The sequence below is a fragment of the Muntiacus reevesi genome, chromosome 7 (genome assembly GCF_963930625.1).
Source record: "Muntiacus reevesi chromosome 7, mMunRee1.1, whole genome shotgun sequence".
In the NCBI taxonomy this organism is placed as follows: Eukaryota; Metazoa; Chordata; class Mammalia; order Artiodactyla; family Cervidae; genus Muntiacus; species Muntiacus reevesi.
This window is the reverse complement of record NC_089255.1, coordinates 98,497,329-98,514,624: the sequence shown is the minus strand read 5'-3', so window position 1 is coordinate 98,514,624 and position 17,296 is coordinate 98,497,329. Positions and strand designations below refer to the sequence as shown.

At 37.3% G+C, this 17,296-nt stretch overlaps 1 protein-coding gene and 1 long non-coding RNA gene across 3 annotated transcripts in view; one reads left to right on the top strand and one right to left on the bottom strand.

Moving 5' to 3' along the window:
• Nucleotides 1-620: 620 nt before the first annotated feature.
• LOC136172291 (uncharacterized) lies at nt 621-9,030 on the top strand. Its single transcript, XR_010663995.1, has 3 exons — nt 621-3,413; nt 4,370-4,516; nt 8,897-9,030. It is a non-coding gene; the product is annotated as an uncharacterized lncRNA (long non-coding RNA).
• Nucleotides 7,496-17,296, bottom strand: part of GOLM2 (golgi membrane protein 2) — an 85,224-nt gene continuing 75,423 nt past the window's right edge. Inside the window, exons 9-10 of one of the 2 annotated variants that reach the window (XM_065941552.1) lie at nt 16,221-16,388; nt 7,496-9,595 (exon numbers count right to left, since the gene is read on the bottom strand). In XM_065941552.1, the coding sequence (XP_065797624.1) occupies nt 9,525-9,595; nt 16,221-16,388 (239 nt within the window). In that variant the 3' untranslated portion in view covers nt 7,496-9,524. The remainder of the gene's footprint in view (nt 9,596-16,220; nt 16,389-17,296) is intronic. The other variant, XM_065941553.1, reaches the window with a different exon arrangement.

Genomic DNA, 17,296 nt, shown 5'->3' with positions numbered 1-17,296 from the left:
CTCCTCCTACCGCGGGCCCGGGTCAGAGGGCTGACAGACTCACGGCTGAGCATGGACCCGTCTGGGGCGTCCGGTTCCAGTGGAGAAGCAGGAAACCAAGCGTCCTGACGGGAGGCGCATGGTCTGTGCGTAAAACTCCGGGCCGCTCTCGTTATTACGTCAAGAAATAGATCCTGTAAACCCTTCATTTTTTAGGACCGTACCAGACGCAACGGATGCGACTGGGAACAAGGCAGGCACTTCGAGAGTTCACAGTCTGTAGAAGAAGACCGACAAGGAAACAGAATTGAGATGTGTTGTGGAAAAATGACTACAAGAATGAGTTCTTGACGGGCGTCGTAAGAGCTCCGGGGACACACGGGGGAGGAGGTCTAGAAAGGCTTTAAGACGACGTCTGAGTGACACGTAAAGAGACGATGTAACGAAGGAAGAGTACCTAAGTAAAGGAAACGAGATGGAAAAGTCCAAAGACGCGGTCGCGTTGAGCATTGGGGAGGTTGTTCTATGCCGCAGGGATACAGGAGTTGCCAGGAAGATGGTGAAGAGAGTTGAGGTGAGAGGTAGGCAGAGAACCTTGTGAATCTGGTTGGTGCTGTTTCAAAGTGTGGAGCAGGTGGGTTGTTGTCTTCTGAAAGCCTTATATTCTACAGATCATGTCTGTCAGAACTCAGGATTCATTTGGATCCTAAATCTTCCCGGTACCAGAATGCTCTGAGTGCGACATTTATTGAGAGCGGTGGTATAAGGCGTGCAGAACTGATAATACTCCACAATATAACAAATTCCTGAAAAACGAATTGAAAATCAACAAATAGTTGTTGATTATCTAGTGTGTACATGGAAAGCAATAGAATATAAGCAGTTACCCCAATTGATTAATAAAATAACTATTACACCAAGTTAAAATTGGAAATATTTCTGAAACAATTTCAAGTAGTAATTCTTCATTCTTAAAACTTATATATTGATACAATATGCTATTTACAAAGCCTCGTATATGCATTTTGATTCTCCCAGCAGAGATAGGCAGGTGATAATAGTACCTCCATTCTTTAGTTGAAGACACTGAAATTTTTTTAAAAGCAAGGAAGAGAAAGGGAAAAAAAGACACCACATCCAAATACGATTATAGTCAGCTAATAAGAAATACCGTGAGGATTCAAGTCCTCTTCCTACTCTTTATACCACATCTTACTGTGTTCTATGGCAGTATTACTATTGTTTAGATGTTAAGGTTAGAAAGGTTGATGGTAGTAAACCTAAATGCATTTGCAATTTATTTAACAAGTTTTATAATTTATTTGTTAACTTATGTTAACATTTCAACATCATTTACATACAGTGGTCTCTTTTCTACTAGCCCTTTTTCTGGAATATCTAAAGATCAAATGAGATTATTTATGGTGTTTTCCTTTCTCCTTAATTGGTACTTGTCAGTGTCATTAAGCTTCAATACCAATACTGTTGAAGATTTTAAGATAAAAGTTTAAAACTTTGGACTTTTAAAAAATGTGAAGTATATTTAGATGCGAAGCATTAGCCACAAGGAAAAAAATGCAGAAAGCCAGTGGCGTGTGTACTGTTTAAACTCTTTAAATTCTTCAAAACTATGTTATATGAAAACATTAATAAACTGGCATGTTCACTAAGTAATGTAATACAAGTGTCTTGAATCTTCAACAGAGTCAGTAGATCCCTTATTCCAGAGTATATGGAATATATATTTACCTTTTTAAAATGTATTTATTTGTTTGACTCCACTGCATATTAGTTGCAGCACATGGAATCTTTGTTGCATCATGCACGATCTTTCATTGATGTGCCAGACTCTGTAGCCTGCGTTGTGGCACATAGGCTCAGTAGTTGAGGCGCTTGGGCTTAGTTGATCTGCGATGTGCATGCAGGATCTTTGTTCCCTGACCAGGGATTGAACCCATATCCCCAGCATCGCTAACCGGATTCTTAACCACCAAGGTTAAGACTTCTTGGACCACCAAGGAAGTCTTGAATTATACATTTTAAACCCCCTTAAGTGTGAGTGTATAACAGTAAATTTTATGATTTTTCCTACAAGGAGCTAAAAGTTTATGTCCACACAAACACCTGCTCACAAATGTTTATAGTAGCTTTATTCATAATTGCCAAGACTTGGGGCAACCAAGATGTCCTTCAGTAGGTAAATGTATAAAAAAACTGTGGTACATCCATAAAATGGAATGTTATTCAGCTAAAAACAAATGAGCTATCAAGCCATGAAAAGATATATGCTTAGTTGCTCAGTCTTGTCTGACTCTTTGTGACACCATGCACTGTAGCCACCCAGGCCATGAGGATTCTCCAGGCTAAACACTGGAGTGGTTTGCTGTGCCCTCCTCCAGGGGATCTTCCCAACCCAGTGATCAAACTCAGGTCTACTGCATTGCAGGTGAATTCTTACCATCTGAGCCACAGGGAATCCCTGAAAAGGTATCAGTTCAGTTCAGTCACTCAGTTGTGTCCGACTCTTTGAAACTCCATGACCTGCAGCACGCCAGGCCTCCCTGTCCATCGCCAACTCCTGGAGTTTACTCAAACTCATGTACATTGAGTCAGTGATGCCATCCAACCGTCTCATCATCTGTCGTCCCCTTTTACTCCTGCCTTCAGTCTTTCCCAGCATCAGGGTCTTTTCAAATGAGTCAGACCTTCACATCAGGTGGCCAAGTATTGGAGTTTCAGCTTCAACATCAGTCCTTCCAAGGAACGTTCAGGACTGATCTCCTTTAGGATGAACTCGTTGGGATCTCCTTGCAGTCCAAGGGACTCTCAAGAGTCTTCTCCAACACCACAGTTCAAAAGCATCAATTCTTCGGCACTCAGCTTTCTTTATGGTCCAACTCTCACATCGATACACGACTACTGGAAAAGCCATAGCCTTGACTAGATGGACCTTTGTTGGCAAAGTAATGTCTCTGCTTTTTAATTTGTTATCTAGGTTGGTCATAACTTTCCTTCCAAGGAGCAAGCGTCTCTTAATTTCATGGCTGCAGTCACCATCTGCAATGATTTTGGAGCCTAAGAAAATAAAGTCAGCCCCTGTTTCCCCATCTATTTACCATGACGTTATGGTACCAGATGCCATGATCTTAGATTTCTGAATGTTGAGCTTTAAGCCAACTTTTTCACTCTCCTCTTTCACTTTCATCAAGAGGCTCTTCAGTTCTTCTTCACTTTCTGCCACAAGGGTGGTGTCATCTGCATATCTGAGGTTATTGATATTTCTCCTGGCAATCTTGATTCCAGCTTGTGCTTCTTCCAGCCCAGCGTTTCTCATGATGTACTCTGCATATAAGTTAAACAAGCACGGTGACAATATACAGCTTTGAAGTACTCCTTTTCCTATTTGGAACCAGTCTGTTGTTCCATGTCCAGTTGTAAGTATTGCTTCCTGACCTGCATACAGGTTTCTCAAGAGGCAGGTCAGGTGGTCTGGTATTCCCATCTCTTTCAGAATTTTCCACAGTTTATTGTGATCCACACAGTCAAAGGCTTTGGCGTAGTCAATAAAGCAGAAATAGATGTTTTTCTGGAACTGTTGCTTTTTCAATGATCCAGTGGATGTACATGAAAAGGTTTGGGGGAATCTTAATGCCTATTACTAAGTTAAAGAAACCAATCTGAAAAGGCTATATACTGTATGATTCCAATTATATGACATTATGGAAAACTCAAAACTTTGGAGACAATAAAAAAGATATGTGATTTCCAGGAGTTTAGGGGTAAGGGAGGAGGAATAAGTGCAACGTAGGGATTTTTAGAGCTGTGAATTTATTCTGTATGGTAGTATAGTTGTGATTACATATCATTATATGTTTGTCCAAACTCAGAATTTACAATACAAAGTGCAGATCCTAACATAAACTAAGGACTTTAGTTAATAATTATGTGTCAGTGTTGGTTTATCAATTGCAACAATTCTACACTGGTGCAGGATGTTGATGGTGAGGAAAGCTGTGTGTGTGTGTCTGTGTCTGTGTGTGTAGGAATTGGGTATATTGGGTCTCTGCTATGTTCTATTCAATTTTGCTATTGCCCTGAAACTTCCCTAAAAAGTAAAGTCTATTGTAAGTATGCTTGGGCATGAATACATAGATACACTCATTCAACTATAAGTTTTATAAACTCTAAATACCAATCAAATATTTCCAGTGACAATTTACTGTCCAAAATGAAATGTACTGTAAGTATAAAATATATACTAGATTTCAGATTTAGTACAAAAGAATATAAAATATCTCATTACTATTCTCTATTGATTACATGTTGAAATGGTAATATTTTTGACATATTGGTTAAATATCAGAATTTCACTTTTTTTCTTTTTTGACAGCACCATGCTGCTTGTGGGATCTTAGTTTCCTGACCAGGGATCGAACCCGGGACCTTAGCGGTGAAGGAATGGAGTCCTAACCACTGCCAGGGAATTCCCTCACCTATTTTTTAAAGGAGGCTGCTAGAAAATTTTTGAGTTACACAGGTAGCTTGCATTATATTATTAAATAGTGTGGCACAGGATATTCACATGGCTTGTTCTCACACCACAGCTTCAGAAAGGCCCTCCCTGGTTATCCTATTTGAAATAGCACTCTTCCATCAACATTTATTTATTCAGATCTAATTTTTCTCATAGGATTTATCACTGAGTATAGAAAGTAATTATCGCTCCCTTTGGCATATAAGTTCCATGAAGGCAGCAACTGTCACTGTTGTATCCCTTGTACTCAAAACAGTTCTCTACTCAGCAAGTAATTGAAGAATGATCCGTGTTCTTTCATGATGGATTCTTTAGGCTTATGTGTTAGGGAGTGGGGTGGACAGCATCTTGAGGACTTAATAAATATTTGAAGAATGAATTCCAAATTCACATTTCAGGATCTCTCAGCATTTCAGTCCTCCATTTCCAAATACAGAAAACTACATTTGTATGTCTTCAAGTTCATTCTGCTGCCACCTCCAATCTGCTATTCAACCCATACTCCAGTGGATTTTTCATTTCAGTTATTGTACTTTGCAATTCTAGAATTCTCACTAGGTGTTTATTTAAACTTATTTTTAATTGGAGGATAATTGTGCTTTACATTATTATGTTGGTTTCTGCCAACATGAATCAGCCATAGGTATAATACGTATGTTGCCTCCTTCTTGAACTTCCCTCCCACCTCCCAGCCCATCCCACCCTTCTAGGTTGTCACGGAGTACTGGGTTGAACCCCCTGTGTCATAGAGCAAATTTCCACTGGCTCTCTAATGTTACATGTGGTAATGTATATGTTCCCATGTTACTCACTGCGCTCATCCCACCCTCTCCTCCCTGCCCTGTGCCCACAAGTCTGGTCTCTGTGTCTGCCGTCTTCATCACTGCCCTGCAGATACATTCATCAGTACCATCTTTCTAGATTCCATATATATGCATTAATATACAATAGTTTTTCCCTTCCTGACTTCACTCTGTGTAATAGGCTCTATCATTAGGTTTCTATAACTTTTGTTTCTGTGCTAAGATTCGCTGTTCACTCATATTTTCATTTAATCTTTGAACATGTTTTTAACACTTACATTAGCAAATAACAATATAACAACAGTAAAAGAGGCCATCTCAATTTTTCTAGCTATGGATTACAGTTTCTTTTGTCTTTGTATATCCAGTAATTTTTTAAATTCAATACTGAGTACTGTGTATCTCTTGTAGAGATTCAGAATTCTGTTATCTCCTGAAAATTGATGATTCTTCTAGCCAGTACTTCAGATCCTAGGTGGTCACCTTAAACTAGTGTAGGCTTGGTTTTATGCTTCATTAGTTCGTATCTGTGGAAAGCAGAGAGTTCCGTAAGTTCTAACTTGGCAAGACTCAGATCTCCATCCTCTGACCCCCTGCCAGTCGTGTCAGAGCACGCTGGGGCAGTCTACAGTAGGTCTTACTCTGGGGTATGGTCTTTACTCCTAAAGTGCAGTCTCTCTAGGGTTTTAGCTGGAGACACTGTTGTTAAGGAGAGTTACAACCTAGGGGGCCCAGACACTGTGTTCCTCAGCACTGTTTTTATGCCAGCCACTGCTTGACCTCGGGTATCTCTGTTCCATTCTCATCTTTGTCGCAACTGCTATTCAGTTAGGTATCAGGTGGTCTTGCCATGCTGTCCTCAGGCATGGACTTGTGGGGACCCCTTTATGGATTTCTGAGGCCACCTCTAAATAGCTTCCTTCTCTGACACCCCACCCCACAGATTCCAGCGTCTCAGCTTCTCCCCACGTGATCTCCATCTTGGCTTACACTCCAGCCTCTTTACACCCCAGGGAGCAGGGTGACTGTGGGGCTCAACTGCTCAAGTTTCTCCTCTCTTGACAAATTTCAGTTTTGTGCTACCTGAAAACAGTTGCTTAATATATCAATATCTTGTCCAGTTTTATAGTTGGTACTAATCCAGGAGGGCTAGATAAGTTACTAAATCATAGCCAGAAGCAGAAGTTGGCATTCCCTCAGATGTTTTGATGTGGATCTAAGGAAGGAGGAGCAGCATCTCTCAGGGGGTAAAACTAAGAAAACCTGACCTGCTAGAAATCTTGGTTAGAGCTTTGAGGTGGGGAGCTGGTCTGAGAGAATGAAGAACAAGTAGAGAGAAGCAGAAATGAGAGAGGTGAAGCAAAGCTGTCCGCGTTCGAGTCCCTGTTTCTGTTATCCTCAAGTTCAGGAGAAATTTACCCTGTATGCATTTGCTTACATGGGCCATTAAATTTCCCCCCTCCCGCCCCGTCTTTTTGTCTGGGGTAGTTGGTTTAATTTTCATCTAGAACCCTTAGTGAGGGGTATCTTTTAAAAGGAATTAAATTAGATGTAGTCCAATTAGAATTGAATGGTAATGCCCCACATGTGATGTTAAGACTCAATAACCTAAACTTTGAAAATGAATTCATGTCACATTGTCTTGTTGGAGCTGTATGGTAAAACATGTGAAAGAACAGAAGTTTCCAAGGTCAGCCATTATGGGAAGTGACTACCCGCCTCAGAAGTATGTTGGGTTGTTGTTGTTGTTGTTGTTGTTTTAATTCTCTACCCTCATAGTCTAGCAAATTTTGTTATAGGATGATACAAATGAGAAGTCAAAAAAAGCATATAATCTTAAGACTTTTAAATAAAGGGATGTGTTTGAGAAATGACTTTGCAGTCATATTCATATTTTCTCTGGAACCATTTTTTCATGTATATTTTATATCTGCATTTTCTCTTTATTGGGTCAGCAGCAAATGACCCGAACTTATGCGGTTCTCCCTATCTTACCCCTTCCATACTACTTTTAGCCTCATTTCTATTCTCCTTGCTCATGAGACTCTAGCCTCACAACTGCACTGTTTCAGTTATGTGAAAGTCTGATTATCTGGAACTTTACAGGCCTTGGAACCTTGCAACTTTGTTTAATTTATAATGGAATAAATGTTTTATACATGAATAACAATTAGAAAAATAGGAAAACAAGTTTAATTTTTAATTTATTAGAACCCAGTAAGTGATGATTTTAAAAGCAGAGTTTCCATCAAATTAACACTGAATTCAGGGCAAAAATACATTTAAAAAACAAACTGTAAGGCAGAAGTAAAACATTATAAAACGAGGATGTCTAACACAGACTGTAGAATGTCAGGATTTTAAGAGATTCACATAGCATCGCACTAAAATGTTAATACAGTCAGAAATATTATCACTTGATCCAAGATTGCTCAGTTTATAAAATGTCTCGACACCGCTAACTGAAGAGACTGCTGTGTAAGTAGTCGCTACCACATAACCAAGTGATTGCTTTCATGACAAAGGAACTAAGGCAGGAAGTTCATGGTTTTCATTTGTGGAGACTTTACAGTATTTAAATATAAAGTATTACTAGCAATGTTTTAGATTCATCTTCCCACCCTAACTTCCAAAAGGTATACATCACTTCCCTTTAATTCCATTTTAAAAAATGCTGTAAACTATCATTATAGGCCTGACTCTACTCACAGCAAAAGCATGAATTACTTACTTTGATGTGGTAGAAAAAACAATTTTAGTAAATCACTACATCTTTTTTTGATTGCTAAATATTTTAAACAGAGATCTAAGAATTTTTGCACCTCCAATAAGTAATCAACCTTTTCTTTTAAGCTCTGTAAGTTTGAATTTTGACTAGAACCTGAGTTATAGGGGGGTAAAAGAAAAGCATCTCATGTTCATGTGCAATTAACAGTAGCCCTTCTGAAAAACATAGTTAACAAGTTTAAATTTCTCATGATCAAAACCTTTTATTTAGGGGGAGGGGGATAAGATTTAAAAGTGCTTTCAATCAGAAAATACAGATTAGCTAGCTTGCATATTCTACTGAAGGGTGTCAAAAAAGACAAATGGATTTAAAATAATTTTTAAGTCTAATAAATATGAGGTTTATGGGCTCTTAACTAACATATTAAGTAGATACAAAGATTCTTCATCTTCATTACAAACTTTTAAGCTATTTTAATAAAATGGCTGTAGACCTCGCTGTACTTCTGTTTATCTGTGCATTAATAAAAACCTGTTAAAACTGCTTATTTAATACTTCTGAAAAAGTCTAGTCAAATAAGATCGCTAAAACTACCAGAGAAGCTTTGAAATACTGACTGAAAATTCATTTTAAAGTTGATTTAGCCTCTTTCGGAATCTGGCATTTAAATCATTAATATCTTCACCAACTTTAACTCTGAAAATATAAAAATTTTAGCCAATAATGGTTATAGTTAAACAGTATTGATATTATGTGAAAAAATAAAAATAGAAAATAGATCATCAATCATGCATTTCACAATTTCATGAAGTAAGGTAAGTATAACTCATAAATATTGTTATGTCTTTGCAGGTTTTCTCAGCTTAACACCAGGCCTCAGCTGAAAGCTTATCTACCAAACACATCGGCACTCATGTAAAGTGAGGACAGGAGGGGGTGACTTTGCACGTTGCTGCCCAGTGTCTGGCTTCAGGTGCCTCTCTCTCATGAAACTGTTCTAGGTATAACTCCTTGAACAGCATGAGAAAAGAGTGGATAGAACAGAACACCTGTTGGGCTAACAAGAAGATGTTAGTGTATAAAAAGTTTTTCAGCTGAATAATTGTTCTCACTGTGGTTCTGCTATGCGCAACATATAAACTGTACAACCATTTCTCCTGTTTGTCTATTTGTGGAAAGAGTTAGGCTCAATAAATGTCAAGTACACATGAGTTTGCTTTAAATGCGAAGATTAAAGTTCTTCTTACCTCATTTTTGGCTCGACTGTAACATAACCCCAGAAGTCTCTCTTTAATAATACAAAATGAAAAGTTCACGTATGTACATGGGTACATTCTTTCATTAAAATTTTTCATTAAATCTATCTCAATGTATCTTTACAACTGATACAACTGATCTTTACAACAAAAGTCAAAATCGACAAAGTAGAAATGATTCCATTTTACAGCACTTTAGGTTATCTGGAGTTTTCCTTCACGGTTTAAAGGGCATCATTGAAACGTTGCTTCCCATAGTCTGCAGGATCCATCTGAAGTTCTCGTTCTTCATCATCTATAAGGAAAATAATCAGGTATCAAGAATATTATTTTTAAAATCACTTGCAGAAATCCAATCAAATAATACCGTTTTTTTCCCCTTCAGCCTAAATGTAGTTTTCTACTCATCTTACACCTTCTGTAAATAGTGTTCTGTTTCTTATGATGCTTTGGTTAATGAGTAAAAAGTCTGTAACTGTTTTGGAAGATCACTTAATTTTAACAAATCTTTTGATGATAGAGAAGAAAAAAGCAAAGGAAGGGAAAAAAGGAAGGAAAAGAGGAGGGGAGGGGGAGAGAAAGGAAGAAAGAAAGATGGGTAAAGAAGAAAGAGGATGAAAGAAAGAAGTAGCGCTAGACACTCAGTAGAGCTTTAGAATCCCATAAGCACTGAGGAGTCGGTCCTTTTATATATATGTATTATTTCTGTATAGATGAATCCCATAAGCACTGAGGAGTCGGTCCTTTTATATATATGTATTATTTCTGTATAAATGAATCCCATAAGCACTGAGGAGTCGGTCCTTTTATATATATGTATTATTTCTATATAGATGAAAGTTAGCCCTTTAATGCTTTGATATAAATTGTTCTTTATACATTTTCATGCCTTTAAAAAACAAACATTTTTTTCTAATAATACAATTAATCCATAACCATCATGTAAAAATTAGAAAATAAAAGGAAAATAAAAGTTACTCATAACCCCCGTATTTAATATTTTAGTGAATTTCTTTGCTCTTCTGCAAATAGCTTACCAGAAACTTCCAAACCGGAGTACATTAACTAAAAAAAAGCTTTTCTTGACCAAAAAAAAAGAAAAAAAAACTACTATACAATATCAATGGACACTAACATCCTCAAAATCACTTTTAGTAGCTATATTACACAACTTCACATGGTGCTTCAGAGTGCAACTCATTTGGCTGCTGACAGGCTGTTCTGGGTCCTTGGCTATCACCTGTCACTTCACTACCCTCAGCTTAACTACCAATAACAATTCTTCCTTCTAGTTTTATAGTTATTTCCATCTTCAGGTTTTGAAGTAAGACTGCTCAGAGTATTAAAATTAGTATTTTAATTAGAGCTTAAGAGGCTCTATATTTTTTTAGCACATGGTTTTTAATGATCTCTCTTGGCTCCTCCACAGCCTTAAAAATAACTTTAAAAATTGGGTAACTTAGAAATTACCCAATGGGTTAGTTTCTGACAGACTGAAAGAAGTATTACTATCATAACTGGGAAATAAAAATTTAAAGAGGGTTATATGTTGAATTCCAAATTCATATGTATACTATAGCTATCTTCAATCTATTCTTTGAAGTTTGATAGGTTTTCTACTCTCTAGTATAGCCTATGGTAACATTTTGTTCAAAGAAAGATGCCATGTGGTATATGTACTATGTATGTAATGTACCAAGTAGAGTATGTGTTAGTCATTCAGTCATGTTCGACTCTTTGTGACCCCGTGGACTGCAGCCCACCAGGCTCCTCTGTCCATGGGATTCTCCAGGCAAGAATACTGGAGTGGGTTGCCATTTCCTTCTCCCCAAGTAGTGTATTGACTATGTATTAACTTTCCATAATGACATGTTATTTCTTCTTTACAGTTAATTATTAACAATGCCAAACAAACCAACTTTCTCTCACCCTTCAATAACTTTCCTGTTAAATTTATAGAAACTCTCTTTTAGAATTGCAGGGGACCATTCTTCATACTCTAGCAGCAAATTGATCTCATATTTTTAATACTGTAAATCAATAGGAATGATAACCCCAAATCTGTTATTTGCAAAGGCTGAAATTATATCCATAATCACATTTGTATTTTGAAAATGTACTAATCATTCTCTTATTAAAGAACTCTTTGTACTTTAAGAAATTATCTTGGTTTTGAAAGGGAAATAATCATAGGCACCTCTATGAAACGCTCTCCTTAGGACCCATGTTATGGGAGCTCACTATGTGGCTATAAACACATCTTTCAGGACTTTAGTAACTAGGTGAAGACAATCACCACAGAGCAGTGGGGAAAGCTACTATATAAAGGAGGATTTCTAGAAAATTAACAGGAAAATTGTGAAAAGGAAAAATGAGATTACTTTTGAGACTTTAAATAATTATAAAGAGAAAACAAGAGCAAAGTTATGGGAACAGAAAAACTGAATTCTAGTCGTGGCTGAGGCACTTAACAAACTTGACCTCGTTCCTAAACCTCTTTAGACTTCTAATTACCTTCTTGGTAGAATAGGGATAACAACTATTTTTCCTACTTCAAAGTATATTAATGCATAGGAAGGCAGTCTTTTCTTCTGAAAGTCCTCTGCAAACGGAAGGAGGAATCTGTTGGTTTTACTAATTTATGTCTTACAGCAAATTTTAACATGGTGTCTTCACACTGCTTTTCACAATCTCATAGTACTTCTGGTTGCCTTTTTCTTACATTGAGCCATCATCTGCATGAACTAGAGTTCACTCCCAGTGTAGCTGTCCTAACCAGAATTCAAATTCTACCAACAACTTCTTCACATTTATCTATAAATACAACGAAATTACCTAACTAAATCTGATATAGGATAACAGCCACTAAATATAATTATATGGACTAATATTTTATTTCATTTTACAAAGCAGCAAAATCTGTAAATAACTCAGCAACATGAAATGACTATTAAATATAAAGATATTTATAATTTATCAAATAATTTCTACACTCTCTCTTGAGTCAAGAAAGGACCACCTCCAAAAAGCAAGCTCTACCAAGCAAGAATGCCTTGGGGAAATAGGCAGTGAGGGTCCATTAAAATGTACAGGTTAATACACAGGCCAAAGTACAATTATCCTGTAAAGCATGCAAACCAGGGGGGAAAATTCTGTAATTGTTCTACTTTTTTAAAAAGTACTTTATTCAATAAACACTTAATATAGTGCTTACAATGTGAAAGATCCAATTATAAGTGCTGAATAAATATTTAAATCATATAATCCACATAACAATTGTTGAGTTAGGTAACTATATTTATCCCTGTTTTACAGTTGAGGATTCTGAGGCACAGAGGTATAGGTAATTCACAAGGTCACAGAGCTAGTAAGTGGTGGAGCTTCGATTTAGAAGCAGCCTGGCTCCAGAATCCAGGGACTTGGGCGCTACACTAAACTTCCCTCCATAGATATATTATACTCAGTAATGTACACTTCATATTCTAGTTGACAGACTTGACACTTCTATAGGATTAAAGATAAGAGTAAAGGGAATTTGTAAACATCCATATCCTTATTATAACAAAAAATGACTTAAAAGATACATCCATCAGATGTGTAGTGTTTCCAGATTTCATCTTTTAGTTAACTTTTTCATTGGGAAGTCAGGGAAAAAATGTTTATAGCAATGTAAATAAATATTTCTTTCAGTCAGGATGCTTCAGGAAACCGGGAATTTAAAAATCAAACCAGGACTGTAAATTCAGGAAAAACAGGCTTCACTTAATTCTGCAGAAAACACTCTGCAGGCAGTACTGACCCAAATGATCAGTATGCATAAACAGGCATCAGAGATACATCTATACAGGCCATAGAATTCTCCAGGCCAGAACACTGGAGTGGGTAGCTGTTCCCTTCCCAACCCAGGGATCACACCCAGGTCTCCCGCATCGCAGGCGGATTCTTTACCAGCCGAGCCACAAGGGAAGCCCAAGAGTACTGGAGTGGGTAGCCTATCCCTTCTCCAGGGGATCTTCCTGACCCAGGAATTAAACCAGGGTCTCCTGCACTGCAGGAGGATTCTTCACCAGCTGAGCTAGAGATGCTGTCAAAGCCTGCATTTCATAATTCAGAATTTCAGAGACCAAAGTTGGTGTCCTTAGCTGAAACTAGAACCTCAGTCCCACAGGTAGAATCTCTAATACAAGGGACCCAACAGCTTGAGGAAAAACAAAACAAAAACAAACAAAAAAAACTGCTCCTAAACCTATAGAGAGTAGAGCAGAGCCCCTAATGGTAGAACCGTTCAAGTGCTTCTAAAGTGCAAGCTTCCATTTTTGAAATCTCTGCCTGTGGTGGCATAGAGTTTCCACTTTCTTTCTTTCAGGGTTTGGGGAAAGATGTTGTTTTAGGCATGCTGAAATATGAAACACATTTGCCCCTAACACTTGTATATAGTGATTCCACCATGAATGTGACCACAACATTTTAGATCTGAGAAGGACCACCTGTTTATTTTAGTTCAACACACTTACATTGCGGATGAAGAAATGGTGGCCGAGAAAGTACAAAAGACCCGAAAAGTAACACACAGCTGGTCTCCTCATTCTGAGGCAAATGATTTTTTCCCATTCTACGGCCTGCTTTGGCTTCACGGGCAACCTGACCTGGGAACCCAAATATTATTTCTACATAGACTCTATGAATAAATTCTTTTAACTACTGTAATAATCATTTGAAGTACACATTGTTGATAAGCCAGAGAGGAACCATAATTTTCCCTCCCCACGATTTAGACAGTTAATACCATAAAGAATCTCTGAAACATATTTACAATTATTCAGGTTTCCAGTATATCCCTTTTCAGTCGGTCACACAAACCTCCCCCGTGTTTGCTGGCGCGGATGCTCCTGCCCCTTTCTGCCCCTGTGGTGAAGGGGTCCCGTGGAAGCTGCCCTGTCCTGCTGCTGCCTATCATCTAGTGAACCTCAAAATGGGATTTTAAAAATGTCAAATTACAACCCCTGCTCAAGTAAGATTCACGTGCAGATGAGGAAACCCCTGAAATTTAACCATCCCCTCCCTACTTAACTGAGAATATCACCTTATGTCATTTCCTTATATGCATTAGAATCAACGGATTTATTTTCTTGTGGAAGGAAAGGCAGGGGTAGCATGAGGGTACCGGGGACCTAAAGTAGAAGGTGGCCATGAGAACCAGGAGTAGGAGAGGGAGAAGAGAAAGAAGGCACTGAAGATAAATGTATTGTGGATAAAAGGCACAAAAATATCAAATGAGAATTTTGTAGCCATCAACGTTAAGAAGTCATCAACATTAAGGCAACCAAAATATAAGAAATGATTTTCAATTATCATTTAAATAAATTGTGCTAAAAAAAACCTCAGAATTACCCAGTGAGATGACAGAAGCGTCTATGAAAGAAAAATAGAGAATGTTTAAAGCTTAAACCAAGCAAGACTGTAAGACCAGAAGTTAATGGGTTATTAACCTAGTCACAGTTATAAGAATAAAAGCTCAATGGGACAGGCACAAAATGATCAGTTAACAATATTTACCAAGGGTCCTATGGATGCTAAGGGCTAATTTGAGAGGGTGTGAAAATGAAGGCAGAAAATGATGCAAACAAAATAGAAGGAAAAATAAATGAAAATTCCTGCCTTCCAAGAGCTTACAGTCTAATTGGTGATATGATGTACATGCATGAGAAAGTCTTAAAACAACATTATAATAATTGCAAATAAATATAATCCAAACAAATTACAAAAGCAACGAGAAAGAAATGGTAAGATTTATGAAAAATGGATGAGACTAGAAAAATGGATGAGTACAATTTTCTCAATGATACCAAAAAGTGTTTGAGAAGTTCTCATTAATATATCCTATGTAACTATAAATCTCTTTCTATTCCCAATAACCATTCTTCCAACACTAGAATGTACTATCAAAATAATGCCTAGGTGGAAGTCAGAGTCACCAGTGCCCCTTTTTCTATTAAATATGGAACATTCTAGGACAACTATATTTTCTTGAGTTTTACAGAGATAATTCTTGTCAGGAACCTAAATAAAACTGAATTACTTTAAAAAGTTAAGAAAGAAATCAAGACAGGTTACATTGGAAAATACTTCATGCAATGTATTATAAAATTGAATACATCACACATTAAGTTCATAATCAATTTTTATAAAGAGAAAAAGCTCCAGAAATACTACTAAATGATATAAGCAGGCAGAAAACAGGCCTAAGAACTTGCAGTAAAGCAACGTACTCGGATGCATGCATGGGTAGGGAGCGTGCACACAGGTGGATTCTGAACTTTCACTAAGTTCAAAGTTCAGAGGAACAGTGAACAGGGAAAATATGTTGAATCTGTGTATTAAACATAAAACAGACAAATCTTCACAAACTGTTAAGGATAAACTTTAAACCTCTCAGAAAAATTTTAAAAACAGACTTCCTCTGCTGAATCATTAGTGAAATAGTCTTATCTTCAGTGTGGAAGAGACCATTCCCTTTGTGGCTGTCTGGTCAAAATCTGTATCTAGAATGATTACATGTTTTCAGATGAGAAATTGGAAAAGAATTATCTTCTGGGAGTATTTGCCTTAGAGAAAGTCTAGAGGCAGTTTAAACAATTTAGTGCTAACATTTCTGAAGTGTCTCAGTTTCAAATTAACTACAGGCACTGAAACATGTAACGTAATGACTAAAAATGAAAACAGTTAAAACGATCTATTTAAAGATCTGTAAATGCCCCATCACAAAGTGGTTTTCAAAATAAAATTGAAAAGCTGCACAGAATACCTCTCTGTATGAAGATCATACTGCTAATAAGTGGGGAAAATTCTACACAAATTCAACCAAAAAACTTAGGAGGTGGGTTTCACGGTCACGGCATGGAGGCCAGGCCCAAGCTCACCTTGGACGTCTTCCTCTCCACCATCACCATCTTCTTCCTCATTGTAAGCCAGCTCAGCCTGCTTGTCTGCCTCATACTCACCTACGTTACCATCATCCCCATTATAATCCGCCAGTTTAGAGCCATGCTGCGGATCAACAGGGGATTCATTCTCATCAAAGAATCGGCCTGTGAAGTAGGCAGAGGATTAAATCAAGAGTGAAGAGAGAAGAAAAGAAGGGACCTATATTGGAGGGAGATCAGAAGGCAGACAAGGGAAACCCGGCGACTTTCAGGGTACTGGTAATAAAAAAAAAGATACATTTTCTGAAGGTTATTTAAGATAAAAGGAAATAAGAATGAAGACCGAAAATAATTTTCAGAATTTCTCCTGTGTATTAATTTCAGTACTTGCTACTTAAGGTTTGAATGTTTTCTTAAAGAAAAGGGCACAGTTTTCAAAACTGTTTTCCTAATAACCAATAACTTTTCGATTGAGGTATTTGTCTAACTTAACACTTAAGGAGAAGAATCAAAAATTTTATGAGTAGATACAATACATGTATGAAACCTGTAGTCATTTATTGCTTTATAAATATTACTTTCCAGGGATAATTTTGATAACTTTTCTTATCAGAATAAATGAGTACCATGTAGGCTTGTAGAAACCATGTAGTTTCTGGAAAATAAGACAGACTAACATACTGGTGGGCTATCGTAAGTTTCTTCAGTTACTAGTGCTTCACCATAGCCGTGGGTTTCGAAGGAGGTACGGCAAAGAGTAAATTATCAGAATCCCTAGTAGCGTGTGTTTTGAAAAACATCCCAAGTAATTCTGATTTATTCTTTCTCATTTCCCAAACCAGACTTCTAAAAGTCAATGATAGAGGAAGCTTAAGAAAGTTGACCTACATTAGGCTATTATATTGCACACATTCATTGTAACTAGAAATCAAGAAGAGCAATAGATAGAGCATGTACTGTAAAAAGCTATTCAACAAATGGACATCAAAAATAAAAATGATAGGCAAACTAAGATCTGACTCCCAAACACAAGCTAAACTCTATTTGACATTAAATTTAAGTAGCATAAAAGT